Here is a 27940-nt window from a genome sequence, read left to right as displayed (position 1 = left end):
AATTATTTCCTATCTCTCTTCTTGGCCCCATTTCTGGGTTGGAGTTATAAATAGCAGAGCTGGCAAATGTCCTCCCCCTTTGCCTTTGTCTCAGCCTGGGGGGAAGGGAGAGGTAGAGGCACCGGTTGTGAGTCCCTGTGGACATCCCTGGGAAGCCCCACCTCGATCCTGTGAGGACCAGTCCAGGACGCTGCCCCCTCCAGTCCCTTCCTCTGTGGAGGGTAGGAAATCTACGGTTCTGGGAAGGATCTGGAAGGTGGAGACATCGTTCCCATCCCTTTGCCTCTTGGGTGCAATCTCTCTCATCTTGGCCTTCTCTGACAGTCGATCCTTCCCCAGCTCACTTTCCTCTTCTTCTGCCACCCTGTTTCCCCCCTGTTTTCTCCATTCCTTCCTTGTTGATCAAACTCTTACCCTTCTTTCTCCAGCCCTATTTTCTTTCTACCCGCCTCCTTTGCTCCCCTCCCCCAGGCCTGCTGAGTTTTTCTTTCTTCTTGCCTGTCTTTTCCTTATTTCCCCGAACGCTGACGATGTATGTGTCTAGCAGAGCCTTTGCCACTGCTGGGCTCGGAGGGATGGGATAGGATGGGATGTGGTGGGAATTGGTTTGATTCAGAGAGCAGGAGTGGTGTTCTGTGTCCTTGGGGAAAGAATGGAGCATTAAGGCACCACACCGGACTCATCTGCATCTCTTTCTCTCTCTTTCCAGACTGTCTTTTAGCCTCATCCACTTCTCATCCCTGGCTCACCCACCTCGCCCCTTTTCTTTTCGACCCCTTTCTATCCGTAATTCTCCTACACCATTACCAGGCGCCGCCTCCATCACTCGCTGGCTAGGGCAGGAGTTAGAGGGGAAGGGGAGTGCACTGGCGGGGGCGGCGCCGGCGCTGGGGTGGGGCTGGGGGTACGTGGGGAGCAAGGCCTGCTCCTACCCCGAGCCGCCCTCCTGGGCATCCCTCCGCGACTCCCGGCGGCCTCCACCTGCCGCGGGCCGGGGGGCGGGGCGAGGGCGGGGCCGGGGCGGCGCCCGTGGGAGCGGAGGCGGGAGCCGCTGGGGGACTAGGGGCTGCGGCTGCTGCAGTCGTCCTGGCCGGTGCTGGGGCGGCGGGAGAGGGGTAAAGGGGCAGCGAGGTGGAAGACTGGGAGGACCCCTGAAGGACCAGCGAGACTCGGAGACCAGAGATCCTCCTCGGGAGATCTGAGATTCGGGGCGCCAGTGTATTTCCTTGCCTTCGCCGGGAGCGCGAGCAGGGGGTTGCCCCATGGCGGGAACTCCGGGCCGCGATCCTTGGGGGATCCCTGGGATTTGTTACCTTTTTGGCTCCCTGCTCGCCGGACTGCTCTTCCCAGGGGCTGCCGCCTTCAATCTGGACGTGATGGGCGCCCTCCGCAAGGAGGGCGAGCCGGGGAGCCTCTTTGGCTTCTCGGTGGCTCTGCACCGGCAGTTGCAGCCCCGACCCCAGAGCTGGTGAGTCACCGCACCCGCCCAGAATCCCAGCGCCCGAGCCACAGATGCCCACCCCGCTCTTCCGCCCCATCTCTCAATCTTCCAACCTTATCAAGACTCAGGCTGCCCCCAGATATCCCACGCCCCAGCCTGAAGCCTTGTCTGCCTTGGATCTGAGACCCAGGGGATCTCGCTTTGGGGATGAGTTGGAGAGCAAGAGTCTTGTCTTGGCTGGGAGCTATCCCCTTTCGCTTTTCACCCCAACTTGCATCCTTGTTCCAGTCCCAGGGCCTGTGGCTCCCCTCCTTTAGGAGGCTGAACTCCTTCAGAGAGGGAGCAATTTGCCTCTGCTTAGGACAGGTGAAGAAGGAGAGGACAGAGAGACTGAGGGTACCATGGGAGGGATAGAGGGTAGATTCCAGAAATAACTTCCTTCGAGGGCATTGCCATGGGAGGGAATGAGAGCAGCAGGGCTCTGGGAGGCCAGGAGAGACCTGAGCTTCTGTGGCTCAAGACTACAGGGAGGCTGGGAGGGAACCTGGGAGGGTTTGGCACTCTGCCCTAGGGAGTTTGGAGATAGAGGGTGGCAGAAATCAGAGCCCCGCAGAATTGTAGCAGCAGCAGCAGTAGTGAGAGATCTAGAGGGGATGCTGGCCAGGCTGTTCCCCTTCCTCCTCCTCAGGAAATTTCCAGCTCCAAGAATCTCATCAGTAGGGGGAGACAGGGAGGGGTGAGGGGCAGAGGACAATTCTGGTTATTTTCTAATCAGTTCAGGACCCATGCAAGAAAGACAGACTCGTGTGTGGGGACTGTGACTGTCACAATTCCTGTACTATTGGCCCCATCTCTGTATGTGATTTTAAAAAGACAGGCAGGAAAGAGAAAGCGGCCCACCCTTTCCTGCCAGGGGACTTTACTCTCCTTGGCTAGTGCCTAAGCCACAGTCAGTGTCCATTACTGGGATCAGTGCTGTCCACTGGGACCATCTCCTCCCCTCTGCTATTGGCCTAGGGGCAGAGGGAAGGGACGAGAGCTCATTTCTCTTCCCTGGCTCAGGGACTAGGGGCTAGCTCTGATCTTCTTTTTCCATTATCTCTGTCATCAGGGAGCAGGGTCAGAGATCCCCTACACTTTGGGAGCAATGGAAAGCTACTGACTTCATCTCTTCTTCAGTCTACTATCCTCTTCCTCCCTCATTTCTGTCTCTCTTCCTCCCCCCCTCTCCCCATCTGCCAGAGTTCCAGGACTGGAGGCCTTTTTAGGACATGCTGAAGTCTCTGAGCTATTTCCAGACAAATTCTAGGTTATTTTTAATGGCTTGGTCTCTTGTCATTTCCCCCTTGTCTCTGAAGGTGGCCCCTGATTCTGTCTCCCAGAGCCAAGCTGGGGGCATTCCCAGAGGGGCCTGCTCACCCCCTCACCCTGCTCTTGCTCCAGTAGGGGGTGCTCTGCTGTCTGGTGGCATGTGAGGGGTGGGATACCCTGGCTAAGTCCCTGGCTTTGGGGTTGCAGGTTGTTGTCCCCACCACTCTCTGATCAAAAAAACCTCACCAGTTTGGATGTCTTTCTGTGTGGCCCAGGGATGAGACTTTGAAGTTCAACCTTCTGAGGTTTCAGCCTCATCTGTTTCCATCAACTGTAATACCATCAATGGTACTACCAAATAGACTGTGTGTGTGTGTGCTCAGTCACTCAGTTATGTCCGACTCTTTGCAGCCCCATGGACTGTAGCTCACCAGCTTCTCTGTCCATGAGATTTCCCAAGCAAGGATACTGGAGTGGGTTGCCATTTCCTCCTCCAGGGGATCTTCCCGACTCAGGCATCGAACCCGTGTCTCTTGCACCTCCTGCGTTAGCAGACGGATTCTTTATCACCAACGCCATCTGGGAAGCCACCAGATAGAGTAATTGTGGATATTGAAGGGTTTGTTAACATATGTAAAATTCTGAGCATAGCACAAGGCCCAGTGTGGGTGGTATGAAAGTGTTGGTACCTTTTTTCTTATATGGTGATCCACAGAGCTGGAGCATAGCTTTAGTGCCTTACAGTGAGCCTGGATCCAAAGGCTTGGCCGGAGCACCCCCAGGGCTGAGCCAACCTTCCAGGCCAAGCACCCTCCCCAGAGGGCCACCCAGATTGAGAGAGTCAGAGAGGGCTGGACTTGGGTCAGAGCCTGGAGTGAGTGGGAAATTAAGAGGTGCAGAGGTAGTGGGCTACTCCTTCACCTTCACTTAGCCAGCCTCCCAGATAGTCCCTTGCTCCTAGCTGCCTTTCTCTCTACAGTGGCTGCAACTGTGGCTACTGTTTGTTCAGAGCTCTGGGGTGGCTGGGGATCGTGGGATGAAGCCAAGAAAGAGTGTGTGGCTGGGGCAGAGGTGGAGGGAATGGAGAGGCTGTGTGTGGCAAATCTTGTTCCAGGCAGGATGGTCTGGTCTTTTCTCCATCAATAGAGGGGCTGGGCATAGCTATGCACTCAGCTTCTTTCCTCCGTATGGACCCCTCCCCCTCTTTCAACTCCCTACTTGTGACCTCCAGGCGAGATGTGAGCATTGAACATGGACTGTTAGCCTCTCTTGGTACTTAGTTCTGTGCTGACCAACTGAGACACTGTGTGTCTCTGTGCGTCTGCATGACATGTGGGTCCAGCAAACACAGCTTGATGCCTCCTATGGGGCAAATGCAGATGAATGAAGCAGCCTGGGTCCTCCAAGGGCTCACCATCTCTGTGTTTACAGGTGGGGGCACCACGGACTTGTCTGGAGGTTAGCCAGGCCACCTAGTTTCTCTTTCTGCTTGGAGTACCCTCCTCTCCCCATCTCCCTCTTCCTTTTCTGAAGGTGGTCAGTCATAGTCATCGGGTGGAAAAGGTATGGATATTGGAATTAAGCAGATGTGGGTTTGAATTCCTTTGTGCTACCAATGTCTCTGAGTGAGTTTCCTCATCTGAAAGATAAGCAAAGAACCTTTACATAGGACTGTCATGAAGATTAAATGAGATAATGCAGGTAACATGCCTAGCCTGGTACCTGGTACCTTAGTAGAGTCGTAAATCTTAGTTCCTCACATCCCTGGCATCTAGCCTAGGACCTGAGTCATAGTAGGTGATGAATAAATATTACTTCCTTGTCTCACCAGTGCCTGACACAGGGCTTGGCAGATCATGTGTGTGCTGTGCTAAGTCACTTTGTTCGTGTCCGACTCTTGCGACCCCATGGACTGTAGCCTGTCAGGCTCCTCTGTACAAGGGATTCTCCAGGCAAGAATACCGGAGTGGGTTGCCATGCCCTCCTCTTTCAGATGATAGATTCTCAATAAATAGTTGTTAACATATGCCCGGTGTATGCTGTCTCCCCTTCTACTCCCCACCCTCCTCTCGTGACATTGGCTCTGACGCAGGATGACAGCTGCTTGGAGACGAGGAGGAGTTGTGGGAAGGGAGAGTGGCTCTGTGCCCATCAGAACTGGCACAGAGCCCCACGGATGCCTGTCTGCCATATCGCCCCATGCCCCAGTGGGGGAAATGGAGAAAATGAGTTGGGGAGAGAGGCCTCGAGGTTCGTCTTGCTGACACTTTTGAGTCTCCTTCTGTGAAGAGAGGATCCTTGTAGCCAGCCAGGTGCCCATCACCTTGCCTCATCCTCTCCTTCACTCCTGGCCTGAGGGTCTGCCCCCCAGGGGACCCAGGCAGCCTCCATTCCCAGCACAGTCCTCCCTGGGGAAGAAGCCTTGGCTGTGATCATGGAAAATTGTCCTGCCAAGAACGTTGTAGCTGGGAAAGAGTCTGAGGGGGAGGTAGGAGAGAAGGCTGGGCGGGGGCAGGGTGGGGAGGAATGGGGAAAATCGTGGACATGGGGAGCTGCAGGAAGGATGAAAGGGGATTCAGGATGTAGGGGGCAAACGGGGCTGGGACTGGAGACAGAATGAGAAACTGGCCTCCACCTCTATGCCAGTTCAAGTGACTGACAGAATCTTGGGCTGGCAGCGTTGCTGAGTGGTGGGTTTTGATGGATTCCCTATAGGGAGTGAGGGAGTGGGACCCACATCTAGTCTCTCTCTTGGCCCCGGAAGCTGATCTCCGGGCCACCTCATGGTGCTGTTACTTTTGCTCCCAGCATTCTTGGCATTTCTGGGAAGGTTTCAACTGAACTGGGGTTGGGGAGGAGGGCAGAGCTTGGAGATGGGGCCAGGGAGTGGGGGTGGGGGGGTAGGAAGGCTTGGTAAAGAACAGGTGCTGGGAACAGGCGGTTCTTTCAAATCAGCAGCATGGGCCAGGCTGCTCGGGTTGCCAATGTGTGTGTGTGTATCTACTATTATGCGGTCCCTCACCCAGATAGTATGCGCGTACGTAATGTGATGATTGCGTGGCCAAGTGTATGAATTTGCCCGTAACCGGACGTGGGAAAGCTGACTTTTGGCCCTTTGCCTTAGTCCTTCAACACTGCCTGGTACCGTGGGGCTGGGCCTGGGTGGCTCTGGGAGGTGGAGGGCGCTGGCTACTAGTTCCTGCCCCTCCTCCATCGTGCAGGCTGCTGGTGGGCGCTCCCCAGGCTCTGGCCCTGCCAGGGCAGCAGGCAAATCGCACTGGAGGTCTCTTCGCTTGCCCCCTGAGCCTGGAAGAGACTGACTGCTACAGAGTGGACATCGACCGGGGAGGTGAGGGCTCTGTGGGGCTGGGATGGGGGGACATGTGAGGAGGGGAGGGGAGGACTTGGCCTCCTCTTTCTTCCCCTAATTCCCAGTGTCCTGCCACCAGCTGATGTGCAGAAGGAGAGTAAGGAGAACCAGTGGTTGGGAGTCAGTGTTCGGAGCCAGGGGCCTGGGGGCAAGATTGTTGTGAGTACCATATCTTTTTTTTTGACTTTTGATATTTACCATTTTTATAGAAAAAGACGTGAAATTTTGTTTTTAAAAAGAGGGAAAAATAGTTTGACTCTGAACAGTAATATCATGGTGATGGGTACCACTTCTTGTGACGCTTTGCAAGAGTGTTGAGGGTGTGTTTGTGTGTATGTATGGTGTGTGCATACATACAGATGTGCTTACAGAACTCAGGTTGGCAGTATGATATGATTGTCTGCTTCCAAGAACTTCTGAGAGATGTAAACAGGTGTGAGGCATGGTTCCGTCCTTATAAATTTAAAAATATCTAACAGTTCATCCACCCATCCATGTGTTAAACTTACTGAGAACCTTTTAAGTATCTGGCATTGAACTGAGAGAAGACATGTAAACACAGGGAAAAGCCTGGTCCATGCCTCAGAGAGCATCCTGCATAGTTACAGAGATTCTCATCACTGACATGCACAAACACGATAATACAGGTCCCTTTGGGGCAGAATATGGTTAAGGCTAGGTGAGTGACGTAGTCCCCAGTCTATACCAGTTCAAGGGAGGGGTGGAGAGGAAGACTACTGCAGGTGGGGGTGATTTGAGTCTGGATTTCCAGAATAAGCAATACTTTGGAGAGTGGAGAGGGAGGGAATTGTTTTCAGATGAGGCGGTGGCTCTCAGATTCAGGAACAGGACCAAGCTGGGCATGCTGTGGACAGTCCCATCTGGTGGGATCAAGGAGGCATGAGTTCTGTGACCAAGTCATGCTGTGGGAGCCAGGGGAGAATGTGGAGCAAGGACTTCTTGCTGCCAGGGCAAAGAAGTGGGTGCAGAGAAGACAGGGATGGGGGTAATGTATTCTATATACCTGCCTAATGCTAGGCTGGGAGGTGGCGCCCAAGTGATGCTGGCAGAGGCGTGTGTATGCGTGCACGTGCATGCATGCGTGTGTATATGCACTCGAAGCAGCACCTGCCAAATTCCTGCACATGGGCAGTGTGGCTCAAGCAGGGTCCTGGCCCTCACGGTGGAGTGACCAAATCTGCTTTCCTCCCACAGACCTGTGCACACCGATATGAGGCACGGCAGCGTGTAGACCAGATCCTGGAGACGAGGGATGTGATCGGCCGCTGCTTTGTTCTCAGCCAGGACCTGGCCATCCGAGATGAGCTGGATGGTGGGGAGTGGAAGTTCTGTGAGGGACGCCCCCAGGGCCATGAACAGTTCGGCTTCTGCCAGCAGGGCACGGCGGCTGCCTTCTCCCCTGACAGCCACTATCTCCTCTTTGGAGCCCCAGGAACCTATAACTGGAAGGGTGAGTCACTCCCCGGAGAGGGGAGAAGGGAACCAAAATGTCCCAGTACCTCAGAGAGGGGGTTGGGGGCAGCATGTGGCCAAGCATGCCTGCGTGTTCACCGCCACGGAGCCCCGGGGCCCCGCCACGCCTCCCACCGCGTCTCGCCGGCACGCACACGACTGGGGCCATCCATCTCCTGTCCTCCGCATGGCCGAGAGTTCTGCAACATGCTGGCATGAGCCCCCACATGCCCAACCGGGGCCTGCATGCTCCAACACACCAGCCCACACCTCATCACTCCCATTCCCATCTCCGCACGCTGCCGCTGGCCGGGCTGACACGTGGTGAGTGTGATGCCATGTCCAGGGGTAGAGAGAGACCCCAGGCAGCTTGGACTGGGAAGGGGGTGGAAATGGGGCTGGAGAGGACAGGAGGGGCTTCCCTGGGTGCCTAATGAGTGCCCAGGCCTGTGGGTGGTCTTCACTCCCCATCCTGGGCACTAACGGGTCTGTCCTTGCAGGCACGGCCAGGGTGGAGCTCTGTGTGCAGGGCTCAGCGGACCTGGCACACCTGGACGACGGGCCCTACGAGGCGGGGGGTGAGAAGGAGCAGGACCCCCGCCTCATCCCGGTCCCTGCCAACAGCTACCTTGGTAGGGACCCCTCCCCGGCCCGGAGCCACTCTAACCCTCTGCTCCTCTCTCTTGTCCCCCCCTCCACACTCCCATCCTTCTGTCTCTGTCTCTCTGTCTCTCTCGTCCTCTTTCTCCCTCTCCCTCTTCTGCCTTCTTGCTGTTCTGTCTGCCTCTGTCTCCACACTCTGTGGCCCGTCCTCTGGATGTCCCTGCCCTGGTGTCTCCCCGCCCCGCCCCCGCAGGGTTGCTCTTTGTGACCAACATTGATAGCTCAGACCCTGACCAGCTGGTGTATAAAACTTTGGACCCTGCTGACCGGCTCCCAGGACTGGCCGGCGACTTGGCCCTGAATAGCTACTTAGGTTTGTAAGCTCCCCTCTATGTCCCCCTGGGCCCTGGGGGCTTGGCCAGGCCTCCCCGCCTCTCCTGCCCTGCCCCCCAACACCTACCCAGAGAAACACCCATTGGGACCAAATTGCAGAGAAGAGCTGAGCCCGGTGGCCAGGCCCAAGGTGAAGAGGCCCCGGGGGTGATAGCCTAGAGGGCTGTAAACAGGGGTCTCCATGGAGGAAGATCCAGGTGGTCTGAGGCTGTAATGGGAAGGAAGGAGGCTGGAGCTCTGAGGGGTGGATGGCGGGCGTGTTTGGAGAAAGGTCGAGCTGTATTGGTGAGTTCCTCTTCTTGTCTCATCTGCATTGTTCTGCTGAAGGGGAGGAAACCAGGCCTGGGGGATGTTTGCTGACTCCAGCTCTTCCCCATTTCCCCCTTGTTTCCTCCCCTCCTGTCCACGTGGAGACTTCCTCTCCCTGCCAGGAGTGGCGTGCATTGGAGGGATGGGGGGCTCCTGGGCATGCTGAGGGGAGAGCAGTTTCAGGGAATCATATGGGGGGGCGCCCTGGCCCAGCTCCTGCTGCTGCCCAGCCACCTGGGCCTCCTAGCCATTGCCTTCCTCCTTCCTCCCCAGTCCCCAAGGCTACCCCATCCATGGCTTGTGCCCAGCTCCAGTCTCCGGATGGGGAGGACCACTGGGTGTCTGGAGGGGCAGAGGAGTGGTCCAGCTGTGATAGAGATACCCCGGGGGGCACCTCCACCTTTAGGCTCTCACCTGCGGGGTGGGGCGGGGTGGGGGAACTTAGACCCACTCTGGCTGGGAGTCTGGTGGGGAGAACTCACCGGTGAGTCGCCCCTATCCAGGTTTCTCCATCGACTCGGGGAAGGGACTGGTGCGAGCTGAGGAGCTGAGCTTTGTGGCAGGGGCCCCCCGTGCCAACCACAAGGGTGCCGTGGTCATTCTACGCAAAGACAGTGCCAGTCGCTTGGTGCCTGAAGTGACGCTGTCCGGGGAGCGCCTGACCTCCGGCTTTGGCTACTCGCTGGCCGTGGCTGATCTCAACAATGATGGGTGAGAGTGAGGGAGGCGAGTGCAGCCGGGGGAGGCTGGGGCTGGGAGGGGCCTCTGACCTCTCCTCCTGACTCCTTCTCCTGCCTCCCTGTCTCCATAGCTGGACAGACCTGGTAGTGGGTGCCCCCTACTTCTTCGAGCGCCAAGAAGAACTGGGGGGTGCTGTGTATGTGTACATGAACGAGGGGGGTCACTGGGCCGGGGTCACCCCTCTCCGGCTCTGCGGCTCCCTTGACTCCATGTTTGGGATCAGCCTGGCAGTCCTGGGGGATCTCAATCAAGATGGCTTCCCAGGTGTGACTGGGAATGGGAAAGGCTGGGGGACGAGGAGAGAGGGGGCGGGGAGGTAGGCGGGGAAAGGCCTCTGAGGTCAAGGGCAAGGTTCCCTGAGGGCTCAGGGAGAGGAGCAACCTGGGCTCCTGTGTGAGCTTTACTATTTACCAGCTTTGTGGCCCTGGGCAAGTATAGCCTTTCTGAGCTAGTGATACCTGCCAAGAGTAGTTGAGAGATTAACGATGACACATGCAAGGTGTCCAGGACTTAGTAGCCTCTCAATAAAATAGAAAACAGGGTTTGGAGCTGAGTGACTGAAGGACAGCTGGGGCCTGGGCCTCGCGCCTCCTCACCCCCACCCTCAGGTCTGATTGCTTTCCTCCCATGCCTGCAGACCTTGCTGTGGGGGCTCCCTTCGATGGGGACGGGAAGGTCTTTATCTACCATGGCAGCAGTCTGGGGGTTGTCACCAAGCCTTCTCAGGTGAGGGGAGGGGTTGGGGTGAGGGAGTGGGTGTGGGTGTATCCAGGGGGCCCGGTAGCAGAGGGTGGAGGAGGCAGAGGCTGGGGATGATGGGTGGGGGGCTGACGGTCTGGTCCCGCAGGTGCTGGAAGGTGAGGCCGTGGGCATAAAGAGCTTTGGCTACTCCCTGTCGGGCAGCCTGGACGTGGATGGGAACCACTACCCGGACCTGCTGGTGGGTTCCCTGGACGACACTGCTGTGCTCTTCAGGTGAGTCCTCCATCCCCATTGCCCTCACCCTCCCAAGGCTGGAGCCCCTCTGCAGAGCGAGATCTTCGGCCTTCCTCCTTTCCCAGCCTGACGTTCTCATGTCTCCTGTGCCTTGGACTCCCCGTTCTCCAGGGCCAGGCCTGTCCTCCACGTCTCCCACGAGGTCTCTATTCTTCCACGAGCCATCGACCTAGAACAGCCCAATTGTGCCAATGGCCACTTGGTCTGGTGAGACGGGATCCGATGGGAGGGCGGAGGGGAGCCTCCAGGGTCTAGTTCTTCCCTGTCTGCCCAGTTTGGGGCTGGGGCAGGAGTGGGCAGGGTAGGGGAGAGGCCTTGGCCTATCAACCTTACATTTGCCCCCACAGCATGGACCTAAGGGTCTGTTTCAGCTATATCGCATCGCCCAGCAGCTATAGCCCTACTGTGGGTGAGTAAGGCTCCTCCATGCCCACTGTACTGGGTTTCAGGGTGGGTCACTCCAGGGTGCAGAGAGGGGGCCCATTGGAGCTGCCTCCACCCCAGCTCACTGGCTCCTCCTCTCCCACCTGCCACAGCCCTGGATTACATGTTAGATGGGGACACAGACCGGAGGCTCCGGGGCCAGGTGCCCCGTGTGACCTTCCTGAGCCGTGGCCCCGATGACCCCAAGCACCAGTCTTCAGGCACCGTGTGGCTGAAACACCAGCATGACCGAGTCTGCGGAGACACCATGCTCCAGCTTCAGGTGGATGCTGACCCCTTGGCCTCTGAGGGTCATTGTCATCGCATCATCTCTTTTTCTGGATTCCTCTCAGCTTCTTCCCTAACACACTCACACCTCAGTGTAAAATCTCAATTTTTGGGAGGGTTCCCTTGTGGACTGACCTCTCCCTTACCTGCTGCCTTCTTGCGTCTCCTGTCAAGTTCTCTTCTCCCTGGAGATGGTGATGGCAAGTCCATCTTTTTGTGCGGTCCTCAAAGCCCTGAGTCCTGGCTCTTCTCCCTTCTCTAGCTTAGTTCTCCACCTCTCTCCTTCATCTCCCAGATCCTCTTTCCAGGCTTCAGGATCTATCCTAGGTCTGGCTGGGGCTTTGGGTGGGGCTGGGGCCTGGGGGATGGTTCTTGCATCCACCTCTGTCTTTTCCCTCCCCAGGAGAATGTCAAAGACAAGCTTCGGGCCATCGTCGTGACCCTGTCCTATGGTCTCCAGACCCCTCGGCTCCGACGACAGGCTCCTGGTCAGGGGCTGCCCCCGGTGGCCCCCATCCTCAATGCCCACCAGCCCAGCACCCAGCGGACAGAGGTGAGCATGTGCTCTGACTGAGCCCAGGAAAAGATGGGAGTAATAGACATCATGGCCCCTTGCCAGTGACACTCATTCATAGCCTGCAGAATTCTTTTCCCTTGTTACCCTAATTGTTCCTCATATCTCAAGATGCTGTGACAGGTGGACCCCAGATATAAAATGGCTTAGATGATCATGTGTTCCTAGTCAGGGGGGTCAGGCAGTCTTTCAGATGTCCATGGTGCTGGGGGTCTGCCGTGTTCAAATGTGGCCTCTAAGGTCCTTAGGTCATCTCTCACCTGGTCTGCTGGAGGAGGACAGGGGAGCTCCGTGCATGGTTCTTATGGCCAGTCCAAAAGTGATGCTCTTTCCTTCTCTTCATGTTCTAAGTCTGGGACTTGGTTACACACAAGAAAGGCTGAGGAAATGTGTCCTTGCTGTGGACTGGCCTTCTGGCCTCTACCATGGCCTGGTAGTCACTTTACTGTGATTCACATCATATTACTGATGAGGACACAGCTCAGAGTGGTTAAGAGACCAGCTCAATATCACACTGACTGACTCCCAGTCTTTCTTTTTTTTAAATGTATTTTTAAATTTTTATTTTTATTTTATATACTGAAGTGCTAACCACTTGGTGCTTTTTTTCTTTAAATTTTATTATTTATTTTTGGCTGTGCTGGGTTGTCATTACTGCACACAGACTGTTTCTAGCAAGCAGCAGATCTGCAAGTTGAGTCCAGGTTTTTTACTCCTCTGGTCCCCTACCCCGCCACATGCCTTGACGACACATTCATTCCCTGAGAAGGACCCCCTCTTCAAATCTCCCCCCAGATCCACTTCCTGAAGCAAGGCTGTGGTGAAGACAAGATCTGCCAGAGCAATCTGCAGCTGGTCCAAGCCCGGTTCTGCGCCCGTGTCAGTGACACGGAGTTTCAGCCTCTGCCCATGTGAGGGGGAGCGAGGGAGCAGGTGGGGTGGGAAGGCAAAAGTTCAAAGTACGAGAGGAAGTCCCCTGGGGAGGGCTTGGAGGGGCCTGAACCTGCAGAGGGGAGGGTGGAAGGTGGGGAGGGCCTGCAGACAGCTCGGAAGTTTGCAGGATGAGGGGTGTGACGGGCCCATAGCAGCTCACCTGGCAGGGAAGAATAGTCCTTCATCATATTTTTGAAATTATATAGTTCACATACACCTCACTGTTCAGTCTTCACAACCCATGAGGTAGGAATTACTATCAGTTCCACTTGGAAGCCTAGAGAGGTTTAGTTACCTGCCCAAGGTCAGCAAGCAGTGGACCAGGGACCAGAAGGGTGGTTCCTTGACTCCCAGTCTTTCTTTTTTTTTAATGTATTTAAAAATTTTTATTTTTATTTTATATACTGAAGTGCTAACCACTCAGTGCTTTTTTTCTTTAAGTTTTATTATTTATTTTTGGCTGTGCCGGGTTGTCATTGCTGCACACAGAGTGTTTCTAGTTGGGGTGAGCCTGGGGCTGCTCTCTAGTTGTGGTGTGCAGGTTTCTCATCATGGTGGCTTCTCTTGTTGCAGATCATGGGCTCTAGGGCATGCAGGCTTCAGTAGTTGAGGCTTCCGGGCTCTAGAGCACAGGCTCAGTAGTTGTGGCCCACCAGCTTAGGTGCTTTGCAGCATGTGGGATCTTCCCAGATCAGGGATTGAACCCATGTCTCCTGCATTGGTGGATGTATTCCTTACCACTGAGCCACAAGGGAAGCCCCCTAAATTTTTATTTATTTGGCTGTGCTGGATCTCAGTTGCAGCAAGTGGGATCTAGTTCTCTGACCAGGGATTAAGCTCAGGCCCCCTGCATTAGGAGCTTGGAGTCTTAGCCACTGGACCACGAGGGAAGCCCCTGACTCCAGTCTTGACTCTTTCTTGAGTGTGTGGAGATTAGGGAGGCCCAGGTGGAGGGAGAGGTTCAGAGGGTGGAGGCGAATCCCATGCATTGGGGGAGGGGGTGGGAGGGAGAGGCTGGGCAGGTGTTCAGGTCTTAGAGCAACTGGGATCTGATCCTGCAGGGATGCGGATGGGACGACAGCCTTGTTTGCTCTGAGTGGGCAGCCAGTCATCGGCCTGGAGCTGAAGGTCACCAATCTACCCTCGGACCCAGCCCAGCCCCAGGCTGATGGGGATGATGCTCATGAAGCCCAGCTCCTGGTCACCCTCCCTGCTGCTCTGCACTACTCCGGAGTCCGGGGCCTGGACCCTGTGGTGAGGACCTGGGGCAGGGTGGCAGTGATAGCTTACAGTGAACGATTGTGTCGATTCATGATCTCTGAAGAAGATTTAGCTTCGGGACCAGGGATCAGGCTTGATCACTCAGAGCTTTTGTGTGGCAAAAGTTTTATTACAGTGAGAAAGGACAGAGAAAGCTTCTGACATAGACATCAGAAGGGGCATGGGATAGACTGGCCCCCTCCCTAGTCTAATCAAGGCTTTTACCAGACCCATTCCCACAACATACATCTTAAATTAATAAGATTAGTCAGAAGGTTCTTGTTAAAAAGGAGAAAAATGTCCTCGGACAACATATATTGTTGTTATATAATCACTGGTACAGAGCTTAAGGAAAAACAGACCCTTGAGCAAGATGCATTGCTTTGTTGTGTAATCATTAGCTCTGGGCTTCCCTGGTGGCTCAGAGAGTAAAGCATCTGCCTGTAATGCGGGAGACCTGGGTTCGATCCCTGGGTCGGGAAGATCCCCTGGAGAAGGAAGGGGTGACCCACTCTGGTACTCTTGCCTGGAAAATCCCATGGATGGAGAAGCCTGGTAGGCTACAGTCCTTAGGGTGGCAAAGAGTCAGACACCACTGAGCGACTTCACTTTCACTTTCATGAAAGTTAGTCTTAAAGATTGTTGTCATAACAACTCAGAGTTTAAGTCTTATGTGACTAAGACAAAGCAATTTAGAAAAAAAAGTTTGTCTCTTTCTCCTCCTTGAGGGCCCGGATCCCTTTCTCCTCCTCCAGGGCCCCAAACTCCTTATCAACCTACCTAAGAATTTACTTTCTCGTAAGTGCGGTCTTGGGGGCTTTGGTAACCCCAGCTGACTTCTCCTTTTCTCTCCACTCAGGAGAAGCCGCTGTGCCTGTCTGATGAGAATGCCTCCCATGTCGAGTGTGAGCTGGGGAACCCCATGAAGAGAGGCGCCCAGGTTGCCACAGCTGCCCTTATTCCTGTCCAAGTGGCTCTCTAACCCCTGGCCCCCCTTCAAGCCCCTCACCCTTCCAGACTCTCATCTTGCTCCACTCTTGGTCTAGGTCACCTTCTACCTCATCCTTAGCACCTCGGGGATCACCATTGAAACTACAGAGCTGGAGGTGGAGCTGCTGTTGGCCACGTAAGGTTGGGGGTCCAGGGTGGGTGACGATGGGGACCGTTGGCTAGAAGTCCACCTAGAAGGGGCTCTGCTGTCTGCCTGTGACCCCTTGGGGTGGTGCCTGGGCTCGCTGCCCACACCTGCCCCCACCACTCACCAGCATCAGCGAGCAGGAGCTGCATCCAGTCTTGGCCCGTGCCCGTGTCTTCATTGAGCTGCCGCTGTCCATCACGGGGTAAGCCCTGCCTGGGTGGGCACCTCCACTGCCACTTCCAGACCCAGGCCTGGGCTCTGCCTCACTGGCCTGACCTTCCTGACCCTCTATCAAACCCCAGCCTTCCTCAGCCCCTGTTTTGACCCCTCCTCAGCCCCTGTTTTGACCCCTCCTCGCCAGGGTGGCCATTCCCCAGCAGCTCTTCTTCTCCGGTGTGGTACGGGGTGAGAGCGCAATGCGGTCTGAGCGGGATGTGGGCAGCAAGGTCAAGTACGAGGTCACGGTGAGTGTCCCGGTGAGGTCTCTCCCTTCTTGGCACAGAAAAGATGCTGAGACTTGTTCCAGGGGCTGTGGCTCTTCTCCCGTCTGGCGCCTGGTGGTCCAGCGAGCCTGAGGCCTCCCCTAGCTCCTGGGCCTTGGCTGTGGGCAGGTATTTGTGTTGCAGCCTCAGGTGACCATTTACTGCTCGTTCCTGACTGAATGTCTCATCTCACTGTGAGAACACAGGGCCATCTGCTGGGGGATGGAGACGTGGGGGGAGGGCTAGTGCCTCTTATCAGAACCCTCCCCTGCTTGCCTGGGGCCTCCCCACACCTCCTAGGGACATCTCCAGGTTTTCCCAGATTTGGGGTGGGCAGGGAATGGTGCATGATCTAGGATCCTGAGTCTTTGTGGAAGTTATGCTTCCTGAGCCTTCCATGCAGCCTTGTCCCCTAGATCTCATGGATTTAGAACCCACCCTTTGATTCTGTTGATGTCAAAAAGTACCAGCTCCCAGTGGACCCTCCACAATTCTCTCTTTGCCTGTCCATTAGAATTCAAAGTTCTGTGTATTAGGATATGTCATTCTGTCCTTCGAACTGTTCTGTTTACCTGTCTTGAATTTTGCAAAATATTAGATTAGAATAAAAATTTGCATTTACTTACTTAAGTACATTCAGAATCTTTAGATCTAGAGTTTTGCTCCCTTGTAAGGACAAAGAGATTCTGCTACTTTCTAAGGAAATTTTAGGAGCTTAAAATATTTAAAGCAGAAGTTCTAAACATTTCTAGATTGAATTTACCATGTCTATGAATCCACTAAATCATGTATAAAACATTTTGGGTTTGTGGGTATGGAAATTTTTTGGGGAAAGTATATAAAAACTGGGTTTCCTTAGTGGCTCAGCTGGTAAAGAATCCTCCTGCAATGAGGGAGACCTGGGTTCAATCCCTGGGTTGGGAAGATCCCCTGGAGAAGGGAAAGGCTACCCACTCCAGGATTCTGGCCTAGAGTATTCCATGGACTATATAGTCCATGGAGTCACAAAGAGTCGGACATGACTGAGCAACTTTCACTTTCACATAAAAACTGTGATCCAGGGTTTTCTAGGAGACTTCACGTTTAAGCGCTTCAAGAGCATTTCAAGTCTCTGCTGATCTATGAACTCATGTTATTAAAGAATCACACTATATAAGAGTGTCCTTATTGATTTATTCACGATTTTTTTCTATATATTATTCTATAATGCAGCTATTTTCAAGTATCTTTAGAGTATTCTACATTTTATATCATTTTCTAGTAAACATGTATATGTGTTTAGTTGCTCAGTTATGTCCGACTCTTTGTGACCCCATGGACTGTAGCCCTCCAGGCTCCTCTGTCCGTGGGGATTCTCCAGGCAAGAATATAGGAGTGGGTTGCCTTGCCCTCCTCCAGGGGATCTTCCCAACCCAGGGATTGAACGCAGGTCTCCTGCATTGCAGGTGGATTCTTTACCATCTGAGCCACCAGGGAAGCCCAAACATGTATATATCTAACATAAATAAAAGTTTTATAGAACAGTCCTTCCTTACTGCATGTGATATAACCAGGTGTTTTTTAGATTTTATTCTATTAATTTTTTTTCAAATGCTGATTGCAACCCGTAAAATTGATTCCACTAGCTAAATAGTAAACTGCCAGTGGGTTGCAGTTCACAGTAGGAATCAGAGATCAAGTAAAGTTACACAATGCTCTGGATGCCCTTGCCCCTCAGGTTACCAACCTTCAGGGAAAGGTTGAATAGTCATGTCTGTATCACTTTCAGGCTTCACAATCACAAAGAAGTGAAGTCAGTGTAGCAGTAAACAAAGAATATTCTTCCTCACTTGGTAATCCAATTGGCTTATAGTGGGATTTTAGTCTTAGATATTCTTAGAGGTGTGTGAAAATTGTAAGGCTATGTCATTACAAAATGATATAAAATGTATCTCATTTTCTACAGTATCAAGGGACTTCCCTGTAGCTCAGATGGTCAAGAATCTGCCTGCAATGCAGGAGACCTGAGTTTGATCCCTGGGTCAGGAAGATCCTCTGGAGAAGGAAATAGCAATCCACTCCAGTATTCTTGCCTGGAGAATCCCTTGGACAGAGGAGCCTGGCAGGCTGCAGTCCGTGGGGTCGCAAAGAGTCTGACATGACTGAGCGACTAACACTACTACTTCACACTCTCTTGTGCCCACAGGTTTCCAACCAAGGCCAGTCGCTCAACACCCTGGGCTCAGCCTTCCTCAACATCATGTGGCCCCATGAGATTGCCAATGGGAAGTGGTTGCTGTACCCTATGCGGGTGGAGCTGGAAGGCGGGCAGGGGCCTGGGCAGAGGGGGCTCTGTTCCCCCAGGCCCAACATCCTCCAGCTGGTGAGGCTCAGGCGAGGTGGGTGGGGCCGCTGAAGCAGGGTGGGGGTGTGGAGGTGGGGGGCGTGGGGTTCAGACTTTGCGAAGGCTGCCATGGGGCTGGGGGCCTGTGGAGGAAGCTGCTGGGGAAGAGGTGCCATCTCTCCTTGCTGCGTTTGGAGGGACCCTCACTGGGCCCCCTCCCCCGCCTCAGGATGTGGACAGCAGGGACAGGAGGAGGCGGGAGCTGGGGCCGCCAGAGTCGCAGGAACCTCGAGAGCAGCCGGAGCCCAGCACATCCTGGTGGCCAGTGTCCTCTGCTGAGAAGAAGAAAAACATCACCCTGGTGAGGACAGGGCAAACGCGGTACAGCCAGAATGGTGGACGAGGGGAGGTGGTATGACAGAGGGTGGGGGCAAGGGGGAGGGCGTGGAGCTTCAGGGTGGGGGTGGCCTGTGGCGAGGTGTGATGGTCAGGCCCTGGGGCAAGTTGACTGGACACGTCTCACCTGGGGGGCAGCCACCGCCGCCCCAGCTTCCCCAACACCCATTCACTAGAGACCAGGGCACTTAGCTACAGCTGTTTCCCTGTGCAGATGATTCTCCCTGCCTAAATGGAAGGTCACATTTTAGAGAGGGTGGGATGGTTTTAGCCACCTCTGAGGTCTCTTTGTAGTTCTTTTGAATTCTTTTAGGACAAAAAGTCAGTTTGCATAAGGAAATTTGACGTGGTTTTCACCATGTTAAAAACACCATGTCAAAAAGGTTTTTAAAAGTTCTAATAATTAACTTGATAGTATATTTATGTGATTCATTAAGTTTTTCCTTTTCAAGCAGTTTGGCCTCCCCCTTTCCTACTTGTTTCACATAGTTATGTTCCCGAATGGACTCACTGAGCAGGTTAGCGCAGGCTCTGTGCTGTCTGTTCCAGGATGGTGCTGGCAGTGAGAGTTGGGGGTGGGGGCGGGGGACAGATCAGGGCAGTGCTTGGCTTGGTGGCAAAAAGGTGACTCCTACATACGGAAGGATGGGCAATAGAGGCAACAACAGGCAAAAGAGACCTTTGCAGGGGGAGGGCAGCAGTTGGGCAACTCTGGTGGTATCTGTCTGGGTGAAAGTTCCCCTGCCGCAGTCCATCCTTCCTGGGGGCCTTAGCTTCCCTGGCCCCCTTGAAAGCATGGCAGAAAGCTTCACAAGGGTAGTATGATTGTGCTTAGTCGTTCAGTCATGTCCGATTCTTTGCGATCACATGGACGATAGCCCGCCAGACTCCTCTGTCCAAGGCATTCTCCAGGCAAGAATACTGGAGTGGGTTGCCATTCTCTTCTCCAAAGGATCTTCCAGACCCAGTGATCGAACTTGAGTCTCCTGCATTGCAAGTGGATTCTTTATTGCCTGAGCCACCAAAGAAGCCCCCAGGGGGTAGTATGAGCTCGTGTAATGTAATTGCTGTTTCCTTGTTACATGGATAGTCTTGCTTTCTCCAGGTACCTGATTTCTACTGAAAGGCCACCTTTTATCTTTTTTCTGGTGCCCTGTGGCATGTGAGATCTTAGTTTCCCAACCAGGGATCGAACTCATGTCCCCTGCATGGGAAGCATGGAGTCTTAACCACTGGACCACTAGGGAAGTCCCAAAGCCACCCTTCTTGATAAATACTTTGAAATGGGGGACTTCCCTGGCAGTCCAGGGGTTCTTTGCCTTCCAATGCAGGAGGTGCGGTTCAATCACTGGCCGAGGAGCTAAGATCCCACATGCCTCTTGGCCAAAAAACCAAAATATAAAGCAGAAACAATATTGTAACAAATTCAGCGAAGACTTCAAAAGTGGTCCACATTAAAAAAAAAAATCTTAAAAACATTTTGAAATGGATTCTTTTACTTAAAATGACTTTTAGACAAATTGACAAAGGATTCTTGAATTATTCTACAGTGGCAAAATAAGGGATGACACAGAGAATTCAAACACTCTCAGAGCCATTCTTCTGTACGGGAAGTGTGATGAATAGAACATTAGTTTTTAGGCAGATGGTTCATTAGGTGAGATTGGACCAAATGGATTTAGGTCAGACCTGGAAGGAGCAGTGTCTCAGTCCCCTGTCCCCTTAGCAGCTCCTGGGGCAGCCACATCTTCCTTTAGTGAGTTTGGGCTTTGCAGAGGAGTGCAACTTTGCCCGCTTTGGACCTGGGTTCAAGTATCTGCTCCACCAGCTTTGCTAGCTGTGTGACCTGAGACTGGTCACTGGATTCTTTAAACTTTAATTTCCTAGTTTGAAAAATGGGGATGATAATAATCTGTGCATTGCAGGACAGTTGTGAATTAAAATGAGAAAAGTACCTTGCAGATAGTAGGTGCTCAATAAATGAGATCATCATTAGGTAACATATGCATCTACTGGGGAAGCTACTCTGCCTGCCTGCTGCTGTCAAGAGGTCTCCTCCCTGCTCCCCATGCATTTTCAAAGCCAAATAGCCCAGATTTGGGGTAGGCTGCTATTCTAGACCACAGGGTTAGTTTGGGAAGACTTCTTGGAGGAGGAGAGTTTAAAGTCAGGAAAGGAAAACAGGAGAGATACTGAAGAGCTGGGGTAAAGGGGGGCTCCTAGAGGGATGGAGGGGAGGCTCTGAGCAGACTGTGTCTGGGTGACCACATCTGTGAGGGTTGCTGGGCCCTGGGCAGCTTGGCGGGGCGGGGCCAAACAGCTCAGAGCCCTGCCTATCCCGGTCCTCAGGACTGCGCTCGGGGCACGGCCAACTGCGTGGTGTTCAGCTGCCCTCTCTACAGCTTTGACCGCGCAGCTGTGCTGCACGTCTGGGGCCGCCTCTGGAACAGCACCTTCCTGGAGGTGAGAGCACAGCTGAGCTTCTCTTCCCCAGTAGCCCCTCTGGGACCCACTTTTCCTTCTCCTTCCTTCTGGTCCAAAGGCAGCATGCTCTCAACCTGAGGCAGGCAGAAACACTCTCTATGTTGGGCGCCATTCCATTTACAGCTTCAGGAGCTGGAGGGAGGTGGAGGCATGGGGCATTAGGAGGAGGTTCTCCTTCCCTGCTCCCTTAGGAATACTCAGCTGTGAAGTCTCTGGAAGTGATTGTTCGAGCCAACATCACTGTGAAATCCTCCATCAAGAACTTGCTGCTCAGAGATGCTTCCACGGTGGTGAGCTGCCTGGCACAAGGCTCATGGGGCGGTGCGGCCAGGGGAGCTTGTCTCTCCAGTTGCTCCAGCCCTTGTGCCCTTCGCCCCTCCCTCCCCAGATCCCAGTGATGGTGTACCTGGACCCCGCGGCTGTGGCAGCAGAAGGAGTCCCCTGGTGGGTCATCCTGTTGGCTGTACTAGCCGGGCTGCTGGTATTGGCGCTGCTGGTGCTGCTCATGTGGAAGGTGAGGCTTGGGGAGGGCGGTGCCACTGGTGGTGGGGCTCCCCTGTCAGGCTGTGGTGTGGTTCTTGCACCCACTGTCCCATTTATTCAGCAAATCTGTGTTGAGCACTTACCCGCGTGTGCCAACATCTCTATCAGGCCCTGGATGTTTCGGGCATAAGTCAGATGTAGATCTTGTTCTCAGGGCTTTTGTAGTCTAGCCAGGGAGGGGAGCCTTGTTATCCAGGACGAGGCAGCGGACTGAGTCAAGAAAGCGCAGTGGGAATTCAGGGGAGGGAAAGCTTGAGAGCAGGTGGCCCTGGAAGGGCCTTAGAAGGTGGGGTAGTAGGATCTGGATGTGGGGAATGGAATGTGGGTCTGGGCCTTTCAGAAGGACCATGGGAGGGGAAAGTCATGAAGGCAGGGAAGTGTGGTCTGATTTAACTAGAGCATGGTGGCTAAGGCTGGGAAGAAAGCCAGGCTCAAGAAAGCCAACCAGTGTGGAGAACTGCCTCCAGGGAACTGTCTCCAGGACTGAACTCTGAGCCGCCACATACCAGGCTCTACATGGAACCATTCTTGCTCACAGAGTGTAACCAGAATCATGTGTGTATCCGGGGCTCCACATAAGAGCACACATGTATATGTTAGTACTGAGAATCACGTCCATTATCAGCCGCCATCCCCCGAACCACATGCCACATCTGAGCCATGTGGAACCACAAATGCCCTGGGGGCCGTCCGGAGAGCTGCCTCCCTCCCCAAGACCAGTCACAGACCAGGCACAGCCTCTGGCAAATGTGTATCATCAGGCCTCTGGGTATCCAGACTGTTGGGAACCTTGCCATTCTTCAGGGAGATTGAGGCCTTTGAGAAACTGGATCCAAGATCTCTCTTTCTCACTCCCATGGAAGGGGGACAAAGCAGAGATAGGGGCCACCATCCTTCCTTAGCCTTCCCATCCTCCACCTCCTCTGCTCCCCTCCTCCCTTATATCCCAGTGTGGCTTCTTCCGTCGGAGCAGCCAGAGCTCATCTTTTCCCACCAACTATCACCGGGCCCGGCTGGCTGTGCAGCCCTCAGCTGTGGAAGCTGGGGGTCCAGGGACTGTGGGGTAATTGTTGGGTGTGAGCATGTGTGTGTCCAGATTTGTATGTGTCAGGGAGTATGTATGTGAGTGTAAGTCGAGTTCCCAGCATTCAGGAATATGCAAAGCGAAGAAAGGAGATTGCATGAGGGTGGTGTGTGTTCCAGGAACTGGGGTGGGAGGTAACTGTTAGGGTGAGGTTATAAGGATGAGCATAACCCAGCCTGAGGCATGTGCAAGGGTTGGATGGGCTCCTGGAGTGTGAGCATGTGGGGAGTGCTGGGAGGTGCCCTGCATGCCTTTTTTGGGCATGAGAGTGCAGAGACACAAGTGCAAGGAGATGCCATGCAGTCCAGCATGTTGGAGTCCTAGGAAGTCTTGAGTGTGAGTGTGCAAGGGGCACACTTCCATCTTGGTATGAAAGGGCCAGCATGCTCATGACTTAGGGAGGGGCCATAGAGGAGAGGGCCCACCCTAAGGGAGATGCTGCCCAGTAGGCAGGCATTGTGTGTATGAGGCTTGAGAAGAATCATTCTGGAATTCGCAGGAATCTAGGAAACCATATTTTCCCTTAGATCTTGTTTGTGTTCTCAGGGATGCTGTTGCATCCCTTAAAAAGCTTAGGGGTGTTGAAATCTTTGGGACAGCGGTCCTGAAGTTCTACCTTCAACCCCTCTTTCAGGCGCCAAGGGAGATGTCCTTGGTCCTGCAGCTCAGGCCCCTCCTGGTCTTTCTCTTGCTGTGCATGAGGACCGGGGGAACCCAGCCATGATGGTGGCACCTGTGTGGGCTGCTTCTGGCACAGGCTGCTGTTGGTTCTTTCTGTCCCAGGGATGGTGGGACAGCAACTGGGCTGTGCCGGGCCTGTGCTCCAGGGCTGTGCCCCACAGGCTCCTCATGTCTGGCCTGCTGTTCTTCCAGATGGGATTCTTCAAGCGAGCGCGGTACCCCGAAGCCACCGTACCCCAGTACCATGCGGTGAAGATCCCGCGGGAAGACCGGCAGCAGTTCAAGGAGGAGAAGACGGGTACCATCCTGAGGAACAACTGGGGCAGCCCCCGGCGGGAGGGCCCGGACGCCCACCCTATCTTGGCTGGGGATGGGCACCCAGAGCTGGGCTCTGATGGGCACACGGTGGCAGGCACAGCCTAGCCTTCTCCACCTGGCCTGGCCCATAGGCCCCTTGCACCCCTTCCCCAGAGATGGCTCCTGGGGATGACGAGGGTAGAATGGGTTACTGGTGTCCCATCCAGATTTGGCAGGATCTCTTTCCTCTGGGGCACAGATCTCTGTCCCCCATGAGAACCGCCCCACCGCCAAACTTCCCCGTATGATGCTGTGAGATGAGAGGGGGTAAATCAGGGATGGGTCGTGGGGGAGGGTGAGAAGGGCAGCGGTGTCCTGATTCAAAACTGGGGAGAAGGGACCCTAGCCCCTCCCTTTCCTACTCAGTCTGTATAATGGGACCCCAAGGACCTGTCTCCCGAAAGTGCCTTAAGCCCAGAGGGTGGGGAGGAGGTTACGTTGCTGACTCAGGGGCTCTTCCCTCCCTAGCTTCCCCTCTCCTCTGATCTTAGTTTGCTGCATCAATGTAGTGGATTTTGTCTATTTATTAAAAAATATTAAAAAAATATTTGAGGACAAAACCTCTGTCTTTTATGCTGAGTCCTGCTTCCTCATGCCCAGGGTCTCCAGAGAGGCCTATTCTGTCTGCATTCCCACAGCTCAGGTGGTGGTGGGAGGGGGCGTAGGGGCCTGGCAGGGACTTTGGTGACTTTTGTGATCACATCCAGGGGGCACTTGGGTGTGGTCTTAGAAGCAGGGGAGGGGGAACACGGGAAAGGGATGGGGAGGTGTCCTAGGGGTGGGTGGGAAAAAACTGGGAGACCCAGTGCATGACTTTGCAGTTGAGGAGATGACAGAGTATAACTCTCTTCTCCCTGTGATAAGGATGGGAATAGAGCTTTTTCACTGAAGAAGGGTTGAAGTTAGATGTCCCCCCAGCAGACATGGGGAGAGGAGAGATGGGGGTGGAGGGGATGGTTTCTGTCTTCCTGGATCCCTCTTAGGAGAAGGGAGACTTGGATAGGTGGGATTGTCTGACTGACCGACTGGAGGCAGGATTTGGGGAAGGCTTATTTCACCGCCTTTCCCATGATGTGGGGCCCTACAGGTAACCACTTGATGGGAGGGGGGTGTTGTTCCACTTGGAGTTCAGAGAACTGGGCATTCTCCAGATCTCTCCAGGTCTCTCTGGTGAGGTGGCAGCCATCCCCAATGTGCTTCCAGGTGGGCTCTAAAACTTGCTGCCACAGGAAGGCCCAGCTTCCACACGGCTCTGCCACATGCTCCCAGAAAAAGAACACTCCTCCCTGTGAGAGAAGAGACCGCGTCACCTACCTGCTCCACTCTGCAACCTTCCTCTGACCTCATGCCATCCCGCTGACCAAGCCCAATCAGAGCCTCCTGGTGGAGTGGGAGGTGCCAGTCTGCGAGTTTAGGGAGCAGAGAGCATCCTGCTCTTTACTTTCTCTGCATCCCCTGACTCCTACCAGTCTACTCAAAGCCAATGTGAAAAGCCTCCGGTGACCCAGGGGGTTGTCTGGTGATTTAAACGATGACCAGAAGGACAGCTTAGCTGTGGGCAGACAGATGGGGAGGTGGAGAACCAGGGGCACAGACCTCATTGGATACAAAGATGCTCCCCCAGAGCCCTCCCAGAGACCCAGATGCCTGCATTCCGGACATCTCAGCCAGCATCCTAGGGACACCTTGCACTTGGGCTCCTTATTAAGCAAGAGCTCCTCCAGCTCTTCCCTTCTCACTGTATCCTCCCTTGGTGATCTCACCCCTATGCTTGGAATTTACCAGCTACAAGCTGGTGACTTCCAAATCTAAATCTCCAGGCTACATCTTTTGCTGACCTACAGATCTAGACATCCAGCTGCCTCTGTGTCTCTTGCCTGGCTGTCTCCATAGCACCTCAGACCTCATTAAGTCCAGAACAGGTTTCTCCTTTCTTGCAGACAGCACCTCCCTCTACCCTCCTTCACTCCCTCCACTAGTCATTTATGCCAGAAACCTGGAAACCATCCTAAACTCCTTTCTCTCCAAGTCCAGCTCCCAATCTTATGGATTCTGTGTGTTAGTTGCTCAGTCGTGTCCGACTTTTTGTGGCCTCATGGACTGAAGCCTGCCAGGCTCCTCTGTCTATGGAATTCTCCAGGCAAGAATACCTGGGTGGGTAGCCATTCCCTTCTCCAGGGGATCTTCCTGACCTAGAGATCGACCTCGGATCTTCTGGTAGGCAGGTAGATTCTTTACCATCTGAGCCACCATGGAAGTTCTGTTATGGATTCCACGTCTCCTAACATCTTTACCTAGAACACGCTTTTGTTTCCCACACTCTCTCCACCCCCTGCTTAATCCCTCAGGTCTCAATTTAAACACCATGTCCCTAGATGTCCTTCACTGATCTTCCCCCACTTTGTTCGGTGGCTCTGCTGTGTGCTTCCTATCCTGCTCCATCCAGGCCCTGATCATATCTCCTGATCAAAAGCAGTTGGGGATGGGTGACTCATGCTCTAGTACATGAGATACCCCATCCTGGGTGCCCTGGACACTGGGGTGGCTGATGCTACATTGCTGCTCCATTCCCAGATCCTTCCCTTTCTGCTCACCGGCCTCAGAACTCTCCGAACTTCCTGCAGGACTCTCTTTGGACTCTCCACTGAGCACAGCACCAAGGTGCTGACCACCGCGTCCATGGAGCCATCGGCCAGCTGTCTCATGTCCTCTCCGAAAGCCACCACAAACCGTTCATACTCGAGATGTCTGTTCTCGGCCATGCTCTTTGTCAGGAACTTCTCAAAGTGAGGATTGGGGTCCAGGCAGGTAATCTTGCAGCCAGCTGGGTAGAACTGGAAGTTGGCACCGGTGCCGCAGCCCAGCTCCAGCAGGGCCACCTTCCCTGAGGTACCTGCCAGCCCATTTATCTGGCTGAAGAGTTCCCGTTTCTTGCTCTCCATCACTCGGTTGCTCTTGACCGTCAGCACAGCCATCAGGTAGGGGAAATAGGTCTTGCACAGGGGCTCCCAGAAACCCAGTAGAGCCATGAGGTGCAGGGGGAGGGTCAGGAGAAACACCAGCAGCTGCAGGAGTCGGACCAGGGCGTCCATGGCAGCCTGGCCCCGAGTGGAGCTTCCCTGGGGAGACTGGCCGGTGTCTGCTCAGCTGCCACTGACCTGCGCGTGTCTCCTTTCGCCTTGCAAGAGGACTTTGCTCCGTTTCCTATTTGGCAGTTTCCTCTCTGCTGGGGTTCAGTGGATGTTTGAATTCCTCCAGACAGCAGCAATCTCAAAGTCCCACAGGCTCTTTAACAAATTTTATTACATAGGGGCATAATAGAGTGGGGGAAGTGGGGGCGAAGAAACAGGTGGTGCTGGTGTGTCCTGAGTTCTGGGACGCTCTGCTGGGTTGAAGAGGTTGGTGTGTGTGGTCATCTCAGAGGACTGCAGGGAGGGGGAAGGGAGCTCCATCTCAGATCACAGCTTCGGGGGGCCAAATGCCAAGGCAGAGCTGACTCATAGGCACGTCCTGGCCTCAGGTTCTGCTCAGTTTATGTAAGCTGGGGATTCTGGTTGAGTGCCCCTGGAACACCCCCAGGGCTTTGTAAACTGTAACAGGCCTCTGCCCCAGATAGAAGCACAGAAACGAAAGTGTCTTAACTTTGGGAGGGGGGTGTGTCGGGGTCACAAAACTTCTCTGCTGGGCACTGGCCCAGGGGCTGCCCCAGCTCCATCAACTGCAGCCCTGTGTAAAGGACACTTTCCTGAAATAGTTCAGCCCTGCTTGACTCAGGAGTTGTCCCCAGACCTTTCCCCTAAGCGCCCCCACTGGACCGGGGAGTGGGTTTGACCAGCAGGGCAGAGGCAATGGACTTTGACAGAGCACCTGCCCCAACCAGGGACCTTGTTTAAACTCATTCTCCCCCAGAGGCCATCACTGGCCCTGGAAAAGGCTGTTTGTGAGATTTTAGATGATTGTCATTTCTCTCTTGTATAATCCCCATGCACAGTGGCCAAAGGAAGTTTTCATTTAGAGAAAAGAAAATCAACAACTTTTGATAATCAGCAAAACTGATCTGTGGTATTCTCTTTTATGGAAAATAGTCGAGTGGTACTCCATTTTATGGATTTACCACAAATTACTTATCCATTCAGTTGTTGATGAACATTTGGGTTGTGTCCAGTTTTTGTCTTTTATGAACAGAACTGCTATGAACATTTTTATACATGTCTTTGTCTGGATATATGCTTGCATTTCCCATGTGTAAATACCTGCACGTGGAATGGCTATGTATTCATTTATTTAAAATGTGTAATTATTCTTGGACATGAACTTGGGCAAACTCTGGGAGATGG

General features: G+C 53.9%; 2 protein-coding genes across 12 annotated transcripts; one reads left to right on the top strand and one right to left on the bottom strand.

Moving 5' to 3' along the window:
• The first annotated feature begins 1060 nt into the window (after positions 1–1060).
• ITGA7 (integrin subunit alpha 7) lies at positions 1061–24163 on the top strand. Of its 11 annotated transcripts, none has more exons than XM_006075091.4 (27): positions 1061–1468; positions 5974–6101; positions 6202–6281; positions 7338–7593; positions 8096–8227; positions 8452–8571; positions 9404–9611; positions 9712–9905; positions 10279–10367; positions 10489–10616; positions 10749–10844; positions 10985–11046; positions 11174–11343; positions 11752–11901; positions 12718–12833; positions 13917–14109; positions 14975–15055; positions 15162–15241; positions 15381–15455; positions 15615–15717; positions 17921–18097; positions 18288–18419; positions 20804–20917; positions 21130–21228; positions 21327–21452; positions 22432–22544; positions 23439–23576. In XM_006075091.4, the coding sequence occupies exons 1-27, from the start codon at positions 1263–1265 to the stop codon at positions 23497–23499; spliced, it is 3489 nt and encodes a 1162-aa protein (XP_006075153.3). In that variant the 5' UTR covers positions 1061–1262; the 3' UTR covers positions 23500–23576. The 11 variants fall into 11 exon arrangements, with proteins under 11 accessions (XP_006075153.3, XP_044797426.2, XP_044797424.2 ...); XM_044941491.2 differs by lacking the exon at positions 22432–22544 and having other exon boundaries at positions 1062–1232; positions 1330–1468; positions 23439–24163; XM_044941489.2 differs by lacking the exon at positions 22432–22544 and having other exon boundaries at positions 1062–1468; positions 8096–8173; positions 23439–24163.
• Positions 24151–26980, bottom strand: METTL7B (methyltransferase like 7B). The gene is made up of 2 exons (XM_006075090.3): positions 26198–26980; positions 24151–24889 (listed from the first exon to the last, which is right to left on the bottom strand). Exons 1-2 carry the CDS (start codon positions 26693–26695, stop codon positions 24653–24655), a joined length of 735 nt encoding a protein of 244 aa, XP_006075152.1. The 5' UTR covers positions 26696–26980; the 3' UTR covers positions 24151–24652.
• Between the last annotated feature and the right edge of the window lie 960 nt (positions 26981–27940).

The sequence above is a fragment of the Bubalus bubalis genome, chromosome 4, assembly GCF_019923935.1.
Source record: "Bubalus bubalis isolate 160015118507 breed Murrah chromosome 4, NDDB_SH_1, whole genome shotgun sequence".
Taxonomy (NCBI): Eukaryota; Metazoa; Chordata; class Mammalia; order Artiodactyla; family Bovidae; genus Bubalus; species Bubalus bubalis.
Note: the sequence above shows the minus strand (reverse complement) of the source record. Positions and strands in the feature narration are given on the sequence as shown.

What these genes read in the sequence shown, in the direction of transcription:
- METTL7B (XM_006075090.3), bottom strand. Translation starts at nt 26,695, where the DNA reads ATGGACGCCCTGGTCCGACTCCTGCAGCTGCTGGTGTTTCTCCTGACC. An exon ending in TTCGGAGAGTTCTGAGGCCG is followed by an intron (nt 24,890 to 26,197) that starts GTGAGCAGAAAG and finishes CTTCTCTCACAG; the next exon opens with GGAGGAGTGTTCTTTTTCTG.
- ITGA7 (XM_006075094.4), top strand. Translation starts at nt 1,263, where the DNA reads ATGGCGGGAACTCCGGGCCGCGATCCTTGGGGGATCCCTGGGATTTGT. An exon ending in GGCCCAACATCCTCCAGCTG is followed by an intron (nt 18,098 to 18,287) that starts GTGAGGCTCAGG and finishes CCCCCGCCTCAG; the next exon opens with GATGTGGACAGCAGGGACAG. An exon ending in TCAGAGATGCTTCCACGGTG is followed by an intron (nt 21,229 to 21,326) that starts GTGAGCTGCCTG and finishes CTCCCTCCCCAG; the next exon opens with ATCCCAGTGATGGTGTACCT.